This window comes from Pelodiscus sinensis, chromosome 11 (genome assembly GCF_052426305.1).
Source record: "Pelodiscus sinensis isolate ZL-2025 chromosome 11, ASM5242630v1, whole genome shotgun sequence".
Classification (NCBI taxonomy): Eukaryota; Metazoa; Chordata; order Testudines; family Trionychidae; genus Pelodiscus; species Pelodiscus sinensis.
The window spans coordinates 20,212,363-20,229,329 of record NC_143062.1 but is presented as its reverse complement, the minus strand read 5'-3'; the positions used below and the strand labels follow the sequence as shown (position 1 = coordinate 20,229,329).

At 41.6% G+C, this 16,967-nt stretch overlaps 1 protein-coding gene across 15 annotated transcripts in view; it reads left to right on the top strand.

The window, feature by feature from the left end:
* WNK2 (WNK lysine deficient protein kinase 2) overlaps positions 1 to 16,967 on the top strand; it is a 198,221-nt gene that overhangs the window by 80,012 nt on the left and 101,242 nt on the right. For all 15 annotated transcript variants that reach the window (XM_075938943.2, XM_075938942.2, XM_089781184.1 and 12 more), the window contains exons 6-8: positions 4,149 to 4,237; positions 5,313 to 5,532; positions 9,200 to 9,488. In XM_075938943.2, the coding sequence (XP_075795058.2) occupies positions 4,149 to 4,237; positions 5,313 to 5,532; positions 9,200 to 9,488 (598 nt within the window). The remainder of the gene's footprint in view (positions 1 to 4,148; positions 4,238 to 5,312; positions 5,533 to 9,199; positions 9,489 to 16,967) is intronic.

Below are 16,967 nucleotides of genomic sequence, written 5' to 3'. Positions count from 1 at the left end.
GGTCCCAAAGGTGCCGGACCAGGGAGGTCCAATGTGTAGCAGCATACTGTAATGAGACACTATTCTATCTGAAAAAGAATTTCTTAGATAGTTAAGACCATTCAGAAACCAAGACAGTTAAAAATATCTGGCATATTTGACTAGAGAGTCAAGAGACATTTTAAAGAAACATAGTCAACTTAAAAAACTTCATATAGTACATTACCATAACTAAAAGATTAAAAATGCTTTTTTTTAAAAGCATTTGATGTATTTGGCAGCACTTTTCCTTCCTCCGGTTTTTCTCTTCCATTGTATAGTCAGCTGTTTCCCCCTGTTTGAGTCTTCTCCACCCCTGTAGAGGGAAAAAGAAACAGTCCTAAAATTATGGTAAAACCACAAAATTGGCAGGAGGATTCAGATGTTGATGCAGTAAAGCAATGCTTTTAAACTAATTTATTTTAAAAACTAACATGACATCATGTTGAGCAATGTCTCTTATTCTCCAGGTCACTGGTTCCAATTAACCATTAGTCTCAGACCAATTGTCAGAGATGTAGAAATAAAAGGTAAATATTAGATCTTTGTTCCAGCTCATCATCTTCCAAATGCAAAATTGTTTCCTCCCATGGACTTTCTAGTATTGCTCAATCTAGTTTTTATTGTTTCGATAATTCTTCTAGTTCATTTGGAAGCCTGTTGAACAGCCCATTACAATATTGCCAACCCAAAGCGTTCAAAAACTTTGAGTCGGGTCCCCCAAATTAATGAAATTAATTATTGTATACAAATATATACTACTGGATTCATTTTATTTTTTTCTGGTTTTTGAACCTTTCAGACACACTAGGGAAACACTTCCAAGAATTTGGCCTATAACCATGAAGTCTTACAAACTTTTTTTTAACTAGAAGCTGAGATTTTTTTCATAAAACAGGAGCTTGAGCTTTAAGAACAACAAATGTCATGAGGCTTACAATAAAATTGCAACAGTTGTTAACTGACTTTCAGAAACTTCAGTTCTTGAACCTAATCTTTGTTCTCTTGCAGCACATTAAATAATTCCTATTTTTAGTATTGGCCCATTTTAAGATACATTCTAGACTGTTAAGCTTCTTCCTTCCTCCTTCCCTTTCCGTGATTATCCTACTGTAGACAAGTATCTTCCCTCTGTGCTGTATGTACTCTAATAAGCTGTGTCTCATGTTGTTAAGAAGCTACTCCTGTAGCTAATGATAGTTCCCAGGGTGAGTAGGCATAGTTGTAGACAGCTATCTAGAAAGAAGTTTATAGCTGCCCATCATAGGTGCTATAACCACCTCTGAGCTCCAAATTGCTCAGGGTTCTCAAAGGCCAGCCCTTGGCAGGACCACAAATATTTCACACATAATGTCAGTGCAAAAGTTGACAAGCTGTTGGTCATTTTACACTGGTTGTCAAGGTTATCCTCACTAGGAAGTCTAGATACTGACCTGTCCTTAACGTAAGCGCTTATGATTGCTTAATATAAGCATTTTAGGTCATAGAGGGTTAATACTTAAAAATCTGTTAATTTAAATTTTATTTTATTGCCCAGTTGGAGGTCCTTCCAGGGAAAGTCTGGGAGAGACACAGTAGTTTAAATAAAATGAACTTAGACCCTTGATCAGATCCAATATTGCATATCATTTGGCATCCCCTTTTATTATACCCAAAAGTTCCCTAGTCTAATCATTAATATTCAGATGTGATTAATCAGAGCTACATACACTCAGTTTGTCCTTTTTTTGTATTTTTGTTTTATGGATCACCGCAGCCTGTTGCCTGTAGAATATTTTCCTTTTACCAATTCTTTCTCCTTGCTGTCAGAGGAAAACTCTGGAAGGCTCCATCTCTTTGTATGACCACTCCATGATTTCTCAAAAAGCATAGATTACATGTCTGAAGCTTTTGAGTAGAAGGTGAAAGTGAGGTGGGCAGGCTGAAAACAAAGACCAGTCACAATCCAAATTTAAGGCTAAAGAGCCCTCAGACCTTGAACGTTGTTTCAAAGTGAAGGCTGAGGGTAGGATTTTCATAGGTGTTCCAGGGAGCTAGATGCCCAGCTTCCACTGAAATTCTATCAGGACATTTACTGAAGGTTCCATTCAGGGCTGACTAGAGTCTTCGCCAGACGCTGTGGGGGGAGTCGGCTCTGGGCCCCTCAGAAAGAGTGGGGCTTCAGTCAGAAGGGGTGAGGTGGCGGGCTAGCCTTCCCTAGCCTGTTCTTCTGAGCTGCATGATGCTGGCAATGATTTAAAGGGCCTAGAGTTCTGGCTGCTGCTGCTGTCAAGGCGATGGCAGCAGTGGCTAGGAGCCCCAGACCCCAGAGCAGCTGCTCTCCCCTCCCCTCTTCCCCACGTTTGGTAGCCCTGGTCCTAGTTCAGCAGCATACTTAAACATGCTGAAGTCCTATTGAAGTTGTGGGTGCTTGCTTGCTTTGCTGTATCAGCGTCTAAGAGCAGAACTTTTCTGAAGAGTTGTACGGCTAATCTCCAAGGCAATATAGCCTTGGTCACAGCCTGAAGTCCAATGTACTGGTGTCCTTGTCTAGCACAGTAGTATTGCTCTTTTAGGATGAGATTTTAAAAAGAAGCTGCAGGGGGTAGATGTTCAACTTGACTTAATTTGGGACTTGTGCTATCTTCTAGGTAAATGGTAAAAAACTTAAGGGCATGAGTAGTCCCACTGACTTCAGTGAGAGTGTGCATGTCCTTGAGTGCCTTAGGCTACGTCTACACTGCAACGCTGTTTCAGGATACCACAGTATCGTGAAATAGCTATCCCATGTCTTAACAGCAAGCCCGTATTTTGGGCTCAATATTCCAACGTCCTTGTAAACCTCATCCATGAGGAGTAAGGGACGTTTTGGATTAGCAAGTTATTCAGAATCTGGCGCTGTATAGACAGCGCCAAATTACGAAATAAGCTATTTTGAAATAAGATTGAAATAAGTTACACAATTTTCATAGCTCAAATTGTGTATCTTTTTTCTAACTATAGCACTGTGTAGACGTAACCTTACTGAAGTGAGGCTTAACTGCAGAAAACTTGCTTTTCTGGAATCTGTCTTGGCCCACTTCTATTCAGTAAACACCTTTTATGTATATATTTTATTAAGTCTAAGTGGAAAGATAAATACTACATTCTAGACAAGAAGTTGATTTCTTATAACTGTTCTACTAGAAGACTTTCCCCATCTCAGTCTTGAAATAGCGATTATAGGAAAACTTTACTTTGTGCTCCATGGGACGAGTGGCCAGTGTCATAAATCATGAGGACCTGTTAGTATGTTGTGCTTGATTTGACAAGGGCATTGTAAGGATTTTTTTTTCTTTTAAACTGGATCATTAGAAATGACCCTCATAAACAAGAATTAAAACATAGTTTTTCTCACTTTATTGTAGTCTCCTTTGTAAGAAATACTTGCCTATGCAGGTATTGGGAATATACTGCTGTGTGTTACATATCACCTGTGCAGTTTTCTTTTAATTATTTTGTTTCCACATGGGACATCAAGAAAAGACAAAAGAGCATGCAAACTGTACTGTAGATTGAGACTTAGAATTTTCTCGTGTACACACACAGTCTTTCTGTTCAGGTAAGAGTCTTGGGATATGTTCATCCTATAAAGAGTGTTGTTTGGCTGGAGACGGGTCCCGTGTTATCAGCAAGCACGGGGAGATTATCTTTGACTGCCATGGTATTTTTTCACTGTGTTCTCTTCCTGCCACAACTCATACCCTCTCTGTTATCTCTCTCCAGCTTTTAGAGCTTTCTGTGAGTAGCAGCCTGTACCTCAGCTTCTGCTGCCTACTTTAGAGGCAGGGATTACATTGGCACTTCCCCTCTTATATTGGCCGCAGAGTCCGATCAGGGTTATAAAGCAAGTCTGCCAAGTATTGGTAATAACGACAAGGGAGATTTTTATGATGAATTGCAGACTGGCACACACAAATTAATCCGCTTCTTTCAAAACACAGATATATTTAGTTTTGGAAGTTGTCTAATTTCTTATTTCCATTCCAAATTAACCACTTCTTTAGGTTTAAAGTATTATCTTGGGTTTTAGTACAATTTTTCCACGGTTAACATTCCTGCAGACTTATTGCAATTCTTGATCAAACTAATGACTTTCCCTTTCTTTTTAGGGTGTCAAGCCAGCAAGTTTTGAGAAAGTTACAGATCCTGAAATTAAGGAGATAATTGGGGAGTGCATTTGCAAAAATAAAGAAGAAAGGTTTGTTTCAAAGTTTTGTCTGAAAATTCATTTTTATATTTAGATGTATTAAATATATCTCTGGGTGGCCATTATATAAAAGAAAGCACACAAACCTGTACACCATATGAAGGATACAAGACTGCTTCTATCACAAGCAACAAAGATCATGATAATAAAATTGGCCAGACCTTCCCTCCCCTTTATAGATAAAGGTCAGAAATGACCATTCTGATTTCTTCTGACCATCTAAGAAGAAGTCTTAGAAGTCATTCCACAGTTCCTGCTATGAGCACAGTCATTCAGGGTGGAACTAAAGGATTGTCTTGCTTTAAATGCTTTTTGTGATGGTGAATCCACCATACACCTTGATAAGTTATTCCAGTGATTGACTCACTGTTTAAAAATCAACCAAACAAATGACAACTTCTTTGAATTTGTCTAGCTTCAGGTTCCAGTCTCTGGTCAGAATAGGTGCTCATAGTGGTCCCTTCTGGCCTTGCTCTCCACCATGACTCCAGGGCCTCCCGGGAGAACACAAGCAGGTTTCAGAGGGCCCACCAAACTGGGTCAGTGTTAGACTCACTGGGGCCCAGGACAGACAACTGAAGCCACACTGCTTGGGACAGAAGCCCAGAGCCCTGAGTCCTTCCCCCTGGGACTGAAGCCAAAGTCGAGACAATTTAACTTCTGGGGGCCTTTGTAGCATGGGAATTCCTGCTGTAGACCAGAATTGTGTCCCTGATAAGGGGCCTCCTCTCACCTGCGTCATATTGAACTCCAGACTTGTAAGTAGTCTGGGGAAGGGACTGCATTTCTGTTTCCCTCTGCACTTTGGAGCACTTGGTACATAAATGAATAATGCTGAAACTCTGCCAAATAGCAAATGTCCAATTCCCAAGGATTCCTAAAAATACTAGACATACAGCTTCTGCCTACTAAGAATACAAATATCTTATGGATTCATGTTGACAGTGTTGTTTTTGTTGTTAACTTGGCCTTTAGAGGGCTTTTCTATTTATGTTAATAAATACTTAATTGAAAGTGTTTAAATTATGCAGTATTTGAGATTCTTTTTGGACATCATCTGTTCCAGATATGAAATTAAAGACTTATTAAGCCATGCCTTTTTTGCTGAAGATACTGGGGTAAGAGTGGAACTTGCAGAAGAAGACCATGGTAGGAAATCCTCTATTGCCTTAAGACTCTGGGTAGAAGATCCTAAGAAACTGAAAGGAAAACCCAAAGATAATGGAGCCATTGAGTTTACTTTTGATCTGGAGAAGGAAACTCCTGATGATGTTGCACAAGAAATGGTAAAATAAACTTCTCCTGACAAAAATATGTATATAAGTAGTACGTAAATCTCAAAGGACAGCAGGAGCAAATCTGGTAAAGTAAATTCTACTCAAAAGGATCAGGCTGTCTAATTTAAATAGGATGACTCTTGTTTATGAATGAATGGTGGAAAAATAACTAAAGTTGTAAAGAGGAAAACTAATAATCTGGAAAGTGTGTTGTTTAATTCCAGGAACAGGCCAAAACAACAACAAACTATGTAACCCAGTTCTGTCAATTATATGTCTTCAGAAATTATTGGGAACTTGCTTAAATCAAGGATGATTTCAGACTGCAACTGAGTTGGAAGAGTTAAAAATTCTAACCAAAAATTACATTTTTCACAAACACTTGTTCCATACTTTCAAAAAGCTCTTCTGGTATTGAAAAATAAGGAAGATAAGAAAAAGTCTATAAAGAGGCATTGAGCTTATAAAATTAAGCAAGTAGCTGATATAGTACAAAGAGCGATGGTAGAGGAGAATTTTAATAATATATCTAACTTAATGAGTTTTTTATATTTTCCTTTGTAACCTGTTCTGGTGTTTGTGTTTTAGAAAAAATTATCTTCTAATATCTCAATGTAATTCTTAGAGTAATATTTTAGGTATTCTGGGCTGTACTTCAATGCAATTGAGTTTGATGGAAAAAAGTTTATTTTTAGATTAGATTGATGAGACCAAGAAAGTCACTAACAAGTGTGGTGTGAAGTTATACCAGTTAATTAGACACTCATGAGGAAAAACCAAGTATTACGTGGTTGTCTGTTGGCCAAGATATGGTCTAAAGCTGCAAAGGGGAAAACAATCTTAAATTAATAATAAATATATTTCATAATAGTATCTTAAAGCTAAAGCAACTTTTTTCTTAGAGAAAAACATGGAAATAATTAAAGTATGAGCTCTTTCTCATTTTGTAACTGGGTCAGTGGACCAGATGATGAAACACATTTGTGTAATGATTCATAAAAAAAGGATGAACAAAAAAATCTCATCTGGACTCTGAATTGCTTTACTTTTTTCCCAGGGGAATTTATTTAGTGACAGTATTACCATCGCTCCTGTTCTTCTGAGAAGGCAACCATTTTCATAATGTAAAATAGCTTTCCCTTCTATCCATAACTTAGCATTCCACTATACATTGAAGGAAGAAGATTGGCTTGTTCTAGCTTTCTAACTCTGACATGAAATTGATAGGTGTATTGCTTGAAATGTTACCTGAACCTCCACATTCTGGGTGTCCCTGATCCAGGAACACCCATGGTTCAGACCGTGGTGGGGAGAGGGGAAGGGAAGCAGCTCTGCATGCTGCCACCCCCTTCTCCCCTAGCTAGAGGAATAGCAGCACAATGCTGGTCTGGAGGTTTTCCCCTCACTGCTCCCATGTGATGCTGGGGGGTTAGGGCACAGAGCTATCTGTTCTCCTGGGTAAATGCCCCACCTGAACCTCCTCACTCACCCTCCTCCTCTCTTAGTCCCCACCCCAGTGCCCTCCCTGGTCCAAAAATTCCTTAATCCAGCATACTGTATTGCCCAGGGTTGCCGGATAAAAGAGGTTCATGTGTATATTGTGACACAACTTACCTTATTAAAATTTGCCCTATGGTAGTTGCCATGAGAAAATTGTTGAGATTTCAAGTTCTGCAATTTGCTTATATTATCTATGCTAAATTTCTTTGAAGAGGGAAGGGGCGTTTATCTTCTCCTAAGCTATTTAAAAAAGCAACATGTATTCCTGAAGTAAGTGACTTTTTGACAATTCTGACTTGTTGGTAAATGCAGAAACCCTATGCTTTCCCAATGTGTGTTGCTGTAGATCAGGGGTTGGCAATAATTTTGGGCTGGGCTGGCCAGAAGGGGTGGGGCCAGGATGCTTCTGGGCTACCCCACTCCTAGACCATGATTGGTCTAGGGGTGGGGGAGCCCCTTTGCCCCCACTAGGCACCCATGCCTCTGGCAAGGTGGGAAGAGGCTTCCCACGCTCCTCCCGCTCCCAAGGCAATCAGGCCTTGGGGGTGGGGGAGTGCGTGACGTCTCCTCCTGCCCTGCGAGGAGCGCGTAGCACTTTGAAGTGCCACATGCTCCTCGCAGGGCGGAAGGAAGTTCCGTGCACTCCCCTGCCCCCCAGACCCTAATTTGCCTGAGGGCAGGGGAGTGGCAGGGCCTCTGTGGGCTGGATCAACTCGCTTGGCAGGCCAGATCCAGCCTGCGGAGGCCCTTTTGCCCAGCCCTGCTGTAGTTTCCTGGTGTCCAACACACTAGTCACATGTGGCTATTTGGCCGGCTGAGTGTGGCTAGTTCGCTATAGCAGTAGATGCTTGTGGAGAAGATAGTGTTAGGCACATGAAATTTGATAGTTGGGCTCACCAATGGGGAGGGTGGGGGGAGTCAAAGGGGGCATTTGTCCTGGGACCCAGTGATTCAAAGGGGCCTGGGGATCTGGCCGCCACTGCAGCTGACCTCAGCCTTTCCCCTTCCGCCCTTGATCCTGCCTCCTCTGGGAATATGGAACTGCCCACCTAGTCCAGGGATCTGGTATAGCTGTCAGCTCCCCTGATAATAGTTAAATCTTCAAAACTCATGAAGTAAAGTAACAAACCCATTTAAAGTGTCTGTGTAGACAAAGAAGGAAAGAACTGAAATAAGGTACATTCACAAGGTGGACTGACCGCCTGTGGTTACATTTTACAAGTGGTGGTTTTGAAAGAAATTCTGTCTTTATTATAAGTTTAGCATTCTTTGGACGGAAGTGTGAAGTACGAATGAATATAATTTTAGAACTTGTTAACATGACAGATTTTCAGTTCTTTTCCCGTCTGGTCTTGAATAAAAGAATCGACTTTCAATTTTTGCTATAGAAGGCTCTGTGAGCCTGTGATTCATCACCTGAGGGGTTTTTTAATTAGCTCCCCCAAAGCTTCTATTTTCACCATAAGGTTTTTACAAGTAGCTCTTTCTACTTCCCTAATCCAGTATGGGCTGGGAAACCGTCAGAATGTCTGCAACTGCCTAACTGCACAGAGCCTGTCTGCAGCTATCCTGCATGCTTTGTGCCTTTTTTTCAAACAAGCAGCAAAAAAGTAAATCTCTAGTGGTTTTGTGGTTGGGTGGGCGGGAAAAGGAATACGTCCAGTGTGCCTTTCTGAGGGTACGTGCCTCTGCTCCTGTGAAGAACACTTGAAAGTTCTTGCAATGCTACTGGGGCTGGATCTATACTAGACCCAGCAGGTCAGCTAAAGGTACACAACTCCAGCTACATAGCCGAGTTGGCACTGTTTCCAACAGGTGATTGATTGGGAGCAAATGCTCCTGTTGGCTTCCCTTACTCCTCACGAATCAAGGAGTACCAGCGCCAATCGGGGCATCCGCATCTTTACTAGACCACTAAATCAAATGCCAGAAGATAGATATCTGGTGCAGCAAGTGGAGATGTGGCCTAGGTCCTTCCTAGAAGGACAGGGAGAGCAGTCATTATTCTTAAATGCTTCAGTGCCAAACATTTAACTCAAAACTGTATTGAATTCTAGATTCTGAGAGGAACAAATAATTCATGTTATTTCAAATGTATCCTTTCTTTGCTATGAAGAGCTGCAGATTAAAATATACATGTACGTGCACTCAGTAAATTTATATGCCTTCTCTGCAGGTTGAATCTGGATTTTTTCATGAAAATGATGTCAAGATAGTTGCAAAGTCAATACGCGACAGAGTAGCATTAATACAGTGGAGAAGAGAGAGAATTTGGCCTATAATACAATCAGAGGACCGTCAAGTTTCTGAATGCTTGGAGAAATTGAAAGTACCACAAGCACAACAGGTTCAAGTAACGTACCTTTCCCACACTGGTCAACAAACTTTGTCAGAGATAGAGGAGCCAGAAGCTGACCAGCATTTATTTCAGCATAACCTCCCCACCAGCGTCACATCTGTTGCATGTAAGTCTCATGTTTGCATTACTTCTTGTGTGAGCAGGTATGATGCTCCTGGTATAAAATGATTAAATCCACAACCCATCAGTGCTTTGAATTAAACATTTGGAGTATTGCACACATTTTTGCCCACTGGAGAAAAATGTCTAAATTCTAGAACACCAGAAATAAAGTTTAAATTCTGAATACTAGAAGTACTCTAAGTTTGAAAGAGAACGTCTACAGAACCTCCTTTACCTAATGACTAACATTACAGATGTATGGTGAATAAACATATGAAGGATTAAGGTATATTAATAAATCAGCCCTCAAATGCAGGTGCTGCCCCTGCACCTCCCATTGGCCGTGGTTCCTGAACAATAGGAGCTGCGGGGCTGTCACTTGGGGTGGGAGCAGCATAGAAGCTTAGATATACCGAGAAGCTGGATGTGCCAGCCACTGCAGGGAGCCTGCTTTAGCCCCACTGCCCTTCCAGCTGCACTTTTGGCAGCCTGGTCAGCAGTACTAACACATCCATTCCTTTTTGACTAGGCGTTCTGGTCAAAAACTAGACACCTGGCCACACTAGTTCAAAACATATATACATATAATATATAGTTTATAATAATGTCTGGTTTTACACATAATATAAAAAATTTTAGTCACTGCATTTTTCTCATGATAATGAAATTTTTATATAGTCTAGTAACTATTTTCATGGTTATCCTTAATGTAAGCAGGGGAATGGTCCTGCTATTGTGGGGAACTTTCCTGGCTTCTATATTACCCCGGTGAAATGGACCAGCCAAAGGATCTGAGTCCCTGCTCCCACTTCTTTTACCCAAAGGCCTCCCTGATCCTGAGGGCTCCCCTTCCACTCTCCTGAGTAGCAGAGTCCTCAAAATCCCAACAAGGCTGGGCCCAGGTTTTCTGGGGCTTAATCCCCAACCTTGTAGTCACTTGGGGCAGGGGCTAGGGTGTCCCCACTCCGGGGTGCTCTCTTCACACTGGATGCTTTCTTGACCCAGTGATCATTTCATACAGTTCAAAGCAAATACAATGTATTAAACAACAACCGATGAAAAAGAAAAGAATAAGGAAAAACAAGAAAAGTTAAATGAGAACACATAGCCCTGCTCTGCAGCATGGGGACATCACAAACAGCAGTCTGCAGAGTGTAAGGACAGTTCACAGTCTGTTCCTTATGGGTCCCAGGGCTCTTTCTCAGGCCCTGGCTGTGCTGCAGGGAGGCTGCAGGTTGGACACGTTTGCTCTGCCAATGACCACATGACCTCAGGCTCTAGGTGGAAGGACCCCTCTCCCAGTTGGAGTTACAATCCCTCTCCAAGTCTGGCCTGCAGGGCCTCTTGGCTGGTGGCGTGTCCCTGCCCAGAGCCTCTTTTTCCCATTTTGTTGGTCCCAGCTGCTCACTACACCCAGCTGCAGACTGTGCTGCTTTGCCAGACTCCAGCTCCTTGTGTTGCTTCTCTGACCCCTTTGGCTCTCTGGTCACTGCAGATCTGCTGTTCAGCACAGGGTCTGCTCTCCTTGGGCTGTGTGTGTGGCTCTGTCGCTGCAGGTCTGCCCCTCAGCGCAGCTTGCACTCCTTGGGCTGTGTGTGCCTGGCTCTGACACTGCAGGTCTTTCTCTCCACACAGCTTGCTTTTACTGCTGCTCTTCTCAGCTCTCTCCCCTTTTCTCACAGAGACCCAGAAAATCCCAGCTTACATGGAGGACAGGACCTGGCCTTCTAATTCTCTCATTGATCTGTCCAACCTGTCAATCAGGCTGAGCTGGAGTGTTGGCCTCTTACCATTGACCCTGGGGTCTGTCAGTGTCAGGGCCCTGATTTCTCATGGACCCTTCCCCTTTGATACTAGGAGCTGGCCAACCAAAAACTCCCACTGAGTTTTAGTAAGGGGCTAACAGTCTGCTTACATTAAGGGAAAACGTAAAACTAGGAAGATGTAATACTTGGAATAATTTAAGGAAGAGCCTACTACAGTATATCTGCATTAATGTCAAATCACTTTTATAGGGTAATTTGAGGATTCTGTAGTCTTGTTGAGCCCTCTTCTTTGGTATGCTTTAGCTTTACCAGAGATGTAGTAATTTTCTACATCACTTCTACATTTTTCCAATTCAGGGCTTCACAGACTCTTGGATTGCATAGTATATCCAGGGTTTTGCAGAAGATCATTCAGTAAAGGAACAAGGACAGGGCAGGCCCATTGCTCAATGAAGAGGGAGAAACAATAACAGGAAACTTGTAAAGGTGCTTAATGACGTCTTTGTTTTGGTTTCACCAAGAAGTCTGATGATGAAGGAATGCTTAACATAGTGAATGCTAGTGGCACTGCCGTAGGATTAGAAGTTAAAATAAAAAAAGAACAAGTTAAAAATTACTTAGAAAAGCTAGATGTCTTCAAGTCACCAGGACCTGATGAAATGCATCCCAGAATACTCCAGGAGCTGATAGAGGAGGTATCTGAGCCTTTAGCAATCGTCTTTGAAAAATCATGGAAGTTGGGAGAGATTTCAGAAGACAGGAAAAGGGCAAATATAGTGCCCATCTGTAAAAAGTTAAATTAAAACTACCCAGGAAACTACAGACCTGTCAGTTTAACTTCTGTGCCAAGGAATATAATGGAGCAAGTAATTAAGGAACTCATCTGCAAACATCTGGAAGATAAAAAGGTGATAAGCCCTATGTACTCTTCCCCACTCAGGAACCAGGCTCACTGCTGGCTGCTTCTGGGGCATAGCGCAGTCTGTAGTGCCAGGATAGGGAGGTAGCTACCTTACCACCATCATTGATCACCCTGCAGCAACGAGATCCAGTGCCTAATATTCCACGACCCGGTACTGGGTCGTGACGTCTAGTTTGAAAACCATTGCTTTATGGCCACCGTGGTGTTGTAGCCTCAGCAGCCCAGACAGCAGCTTACTATATAGACCACTGCAGAACATGAGAGACTGTGATTCAGGCTGCTAGAGACACTCTTAACAAAATAAAATACAGGACTATGTAGCACTTTAAAGACTTAACAAGATGGTTTATTAGATGATGAGCTTTCGTGGGCCAGACCCACTTCCTCAGATCAAATAGTGGAAGAAAATAGTCACAGCCATATATACCAAAGGATACAATTAAAAAAAATGAACACACATGAAAAGGACAAATCACATTTCAGAACAGAAGGAGGATGCGGGGGTGGGGGAGGAGGTGAATGCCTGTGAGTTAATGATATTAGAGGTGGGGAAGGGTAGATGTCTGTGAGTTAATAGTATTAGAGGTAATAATTGGGGAAGCTATCTTTGTAATGGGTAAGGTAGCTGGAGTCTTTGTTCAGCCCCCCGCGGAGAGTGTCGAATTTTAGCATGAATGCTAGTTCAGAGGATTCCCTTTCAAGTGCAGATTTGAATGTCTTCTGAAGTAGGATGCAGGTGAGTAGGTCATTGAGACAGTGTCCTTTCTGGTTGAAATGGCAAGCAACTGTTTTTTCTTTGTGATCCTGTCTAATGTCTGTTTTGTGGGCATTGATTCTTTGGCGAAGTGTCTGAGACGTTTGTCCAATGTACATAGCAGACGGACACTTTCGGCACATGATAGCATAGATTATATTTCTGGAGGCACAGGAATATGTATTCTTGATCTTATAACTCACTTGGTTAGGCCCAATAATGGTGTCAGCAGAGTGAATATGTGGACAAAGCTGGCAGCGGGGTTTGTTGCAAGGGAAAGTACCAGGGTTGGTATTAGTGTGGTATGTCCTGTGGTTGTTGGTAAGAATCATCTTGAGGTTAGGTGGTTGTCTATAGGAGACTATGGGTCTGTCTCCCAGAGCTTCTTCGAGTTTAGTGTCCTGTTCCAGTATAGGCTGTAATTTATTGATAATGTGTTGGACAGGTTTAAGTTGGGAGCAGATACTTCACCAAAGAATCAATGCCTTCCTTCCCGCATCCTCCTTCTGTTCTGAAATGTGATTTGTCCTTTTCATGTGTGTTCATTTTTTTTAATTGTATCCTTTGGTATATATGGTTGTGACTATTTTCTTCTACTATTTGATCTGAGGAAGTGGGTCTGGCCTACGAAAGCTCATCATCTAATAAACCATCTTGTTAGTCTTTAAAGTGCTACATAGTCCTGTATTTTGTTTCAGCTACACCAGACTAACACGGCTACATTTCTATCACTATCTTAACAAACTAGCATTGAATCTGTGCTCTTGAATTTAAGGTCTTACAAACTAGCGCCCACCTACTTTTAAAATTCTGTACCACATGAAATGAAAATATCCATGCAAAATGTAATGAGAAAAACCCATTGAATTTGAACACTCAAGGTATTTAGCTGTTGCTGTATTTACTATGTCTCGAAGCCTCTGCTTGAGCCTCTCATGACATTATTACCCACATCTTTCAGGGTTTGCAGTTCATGTTTGCCTTGGGATGATTCAGAAAGTTTGATTGTGTTGTAGAAAGTGAAGTGTTAAGTTTGTCCAAATGATGACTCGGTAGGAAAAAGAAAAGTACAGAATAATAGCAAATATATGGAAGCTTCAAGGGGTAGCCGAATTAGTCTGTACAGGATAAACTTCTTGAGATGAAGTGGGTTGTGCCACGAAAGCTCATGATACCATGTTTTGTTAGTCTATAAAGTGCTACCAGACCATTTGTTGTTTTTTAAGTTTAGCAAATATATAATGTATGGTGGTACATCATGTGACTTGACAGCATGGGAGGGAGTATGTCCTGGCTGTTGTCAGAACATTTTTAGATGCCAAATGTCTAAACCTGAGGCTTTTATTTCTGGAGTAAATGTCATGTCTTGAAAAAGCAATGAGACTTGACTACTCAAACTGGCAGTGTTAACACAAATGTTCTTCAGGTCTCTGATGTGGTGTTGACAAGAATGGCACAGCTGTGAAAATCGTGTAACATCAAGGAAAGTTGTTTCCTTCACTGTGCAATTGAAGGAATTTCAAAAGTTGCAGGGCTTGATTCAGTTACCAAAGTGACCAGGGTAGCTTGTCAGTTGTCTCTGCTTCTCACTCTGTTAGTGACACAGAAGAGTTTATTCAAGAGCAACTGCTCTGAAAGCAAAGGTGTGGCTGTTTCTCACAGTTGGTGAGTGATGTGTCTTATGACTGCTGAAAGCTTGTTCTATTGTAAAGCTGGTGCCTGGATGCATAACAGAAGATAGCTGAGCTGATACTGCAAACCTAAAGAAGCAATCAAAGATTTCCCCAGTCAGTGGGAGTAGTGCATTATGGTTGCCAGGGAAACAGGAAATGGCAGCTAAAAGTGGTGATTTGGTCAAATGGATCACATCTAAAATCTCCTGGCCCCCTACTTGATACTGACAATTTGTTGCCATTAAGAAAATGCCTGATTCTTCATGATGCTATTAAGTTGTGAAGTTCATTTCAAGGCCATTCAAAGAATTCTTGACTTCTTGCATTGCTCTGGGATGACATAGGTTTGCTTCACCAGCAGCCTTCCTTCATGCTGAGTTAAAAGTGCCTCTCACATAGTGAGATACTAACTCAAGTCTTTTAACAAAGAACAGAAGTGCAAGATTTTCTGAATGATCTGCAAACTCCCTTGCTGACTCTCTTAATAACCTGTCTCAGGAGGCCCACTGAGCCTTCCTGGGTGACTTTTGGGCACTAAGATAAGCTGAACTCTTCCCAAAGGGTGGAAGATGAATAGTGCGACCAGTGTGGAAGCACTCATCAGAAAACTCGGCAAGTGGTCTTCCTGAGCATAAAAAGGAGATGCTCCCTTCCCTTGGTTTTAGATTTTAGAACCTGAGGAGCCAGTTGAGATCTCTCAGAAGCTTGTAATGTCAGCATTTGGAGAAGCTTCAGGCAGGGCTATGTTGCTGTTTTACTTGCTGGCCCTGGATATAGGGAGAAAAGGTGGACCAATAACCCTTTGTCAACCAAGATGGTGTTGGCTCTCAACACTCACTGGTCCATTGCCAGGCAAAAGTGTAAGACATCTGTTTAAAGCCCCTGCCATGGAGTTTTTATTTCCATGGATTTTCTCTAAATAGAAATTCCATTGTTTTTGCTGTTTCTGGATGAAGAGATACCCCGCTAGGCAGTTCTTTATCCCATTTTCATTTTTCTATTTCTGAGCCTCAGGTTTCTCTTCAGTGGTTTAGGGAAAAAATTTCAGTCTCGTGGTAATCAAAAATAACTTAAGACCATGTCTCCCTTTCTCCACCTCAGATCAACCTTCAGAACACATTGTGTCAATAAGACAGGCTCCCCTTATCACTCTGAATTGTGAGTGGATTTGTAACTTTTGTTGGTGTACTTGAAGACCGCCAATACTTAGTCGATATTGGAAAATTTAGAGCTTCCAGTCTAAAATGTTTGGGGCAACCCTGTTCTTGCTTGTTCTACTAAGGATTTGTCTACATCAAATAGTGATGTCCCATATGGGGGTGGGGAGTGATTCCGCAAGTACACTCATGAATAGAAATTAATTGGTACAGGTAGACCCTCTTGGTGCACACTGATGGTTTCAAAGCACATGTTAATGTAGCAATTTTCAAAACCTTTAGTGGGCACCAGCAGTATTAATACAGACCAATTAATGCATGAGACTTTAGTGTGCTTTAGAAATCACACCACCATAGGGTGCATTATCCCATGGTTTAGACAAGGGCATAGCCCAAAGAATAAACTGATTTATAGGTCCTTCTACAAAACAGTTCAGCCAACACTACTTTTTTGTTGCTCTGGAATTTTATTATAAACATTTTTTTTATTTAAATTAAGATTATTAGGCACTCAGAGACTGCTTGCTTATTCCTTCATTCAGGTATTTTATAAATACATACACAAAATCCTCCCCATTGTATAGTTAATGCATTGTGTGTAAGTTAGCTTTTGAGTTTGAACATAGTAGTTCAACAAGCTCAGCACAAAACAGCAAGCCTTTGGAAGGTATACAATTGTTTTACTGTTACAGTATTTTCAAAACTTTACAGAATATTTATAATACTTTCAAAACTTTTAGAAGATGATGATTTGATCTGATATTTTTTTTCTGACCATGTACTTAACTCTTATAAGCTGACTCCTTTGAGGAATTTTTTATAAAAGATACTAAGTTATTTAAACATAATAGCTAAATGAGTTTAATTGTTCCTTTCTCTCTCTCTCTGGGTGTGTCTAGACTACATGCCTCCTTCGACGGCGGCATGTAGATTAGCCAGATCGGCAGAGGGAAATGAAGCCGGGATTAAAATAATCGCGGCTTCATTAAATTTAAATGGCTGCCGCGATCTGCCGATCAGCTGTTTGTCGGCGGATCGGGGGAGTCTGGACGCGGTGCCCGGACAAAGAAGCCTTTATTCATCGACACAGGTAAGCCTCGTTTCACGAGGAGTACCTGTGTCGATGAAGAAAGGCTTCTTTGTCGGGGCATCGCGTCCAGACTCCCGCGCTCTGCCGACAAACAGCTGATCGGCAGATGGCGGCAGCCATT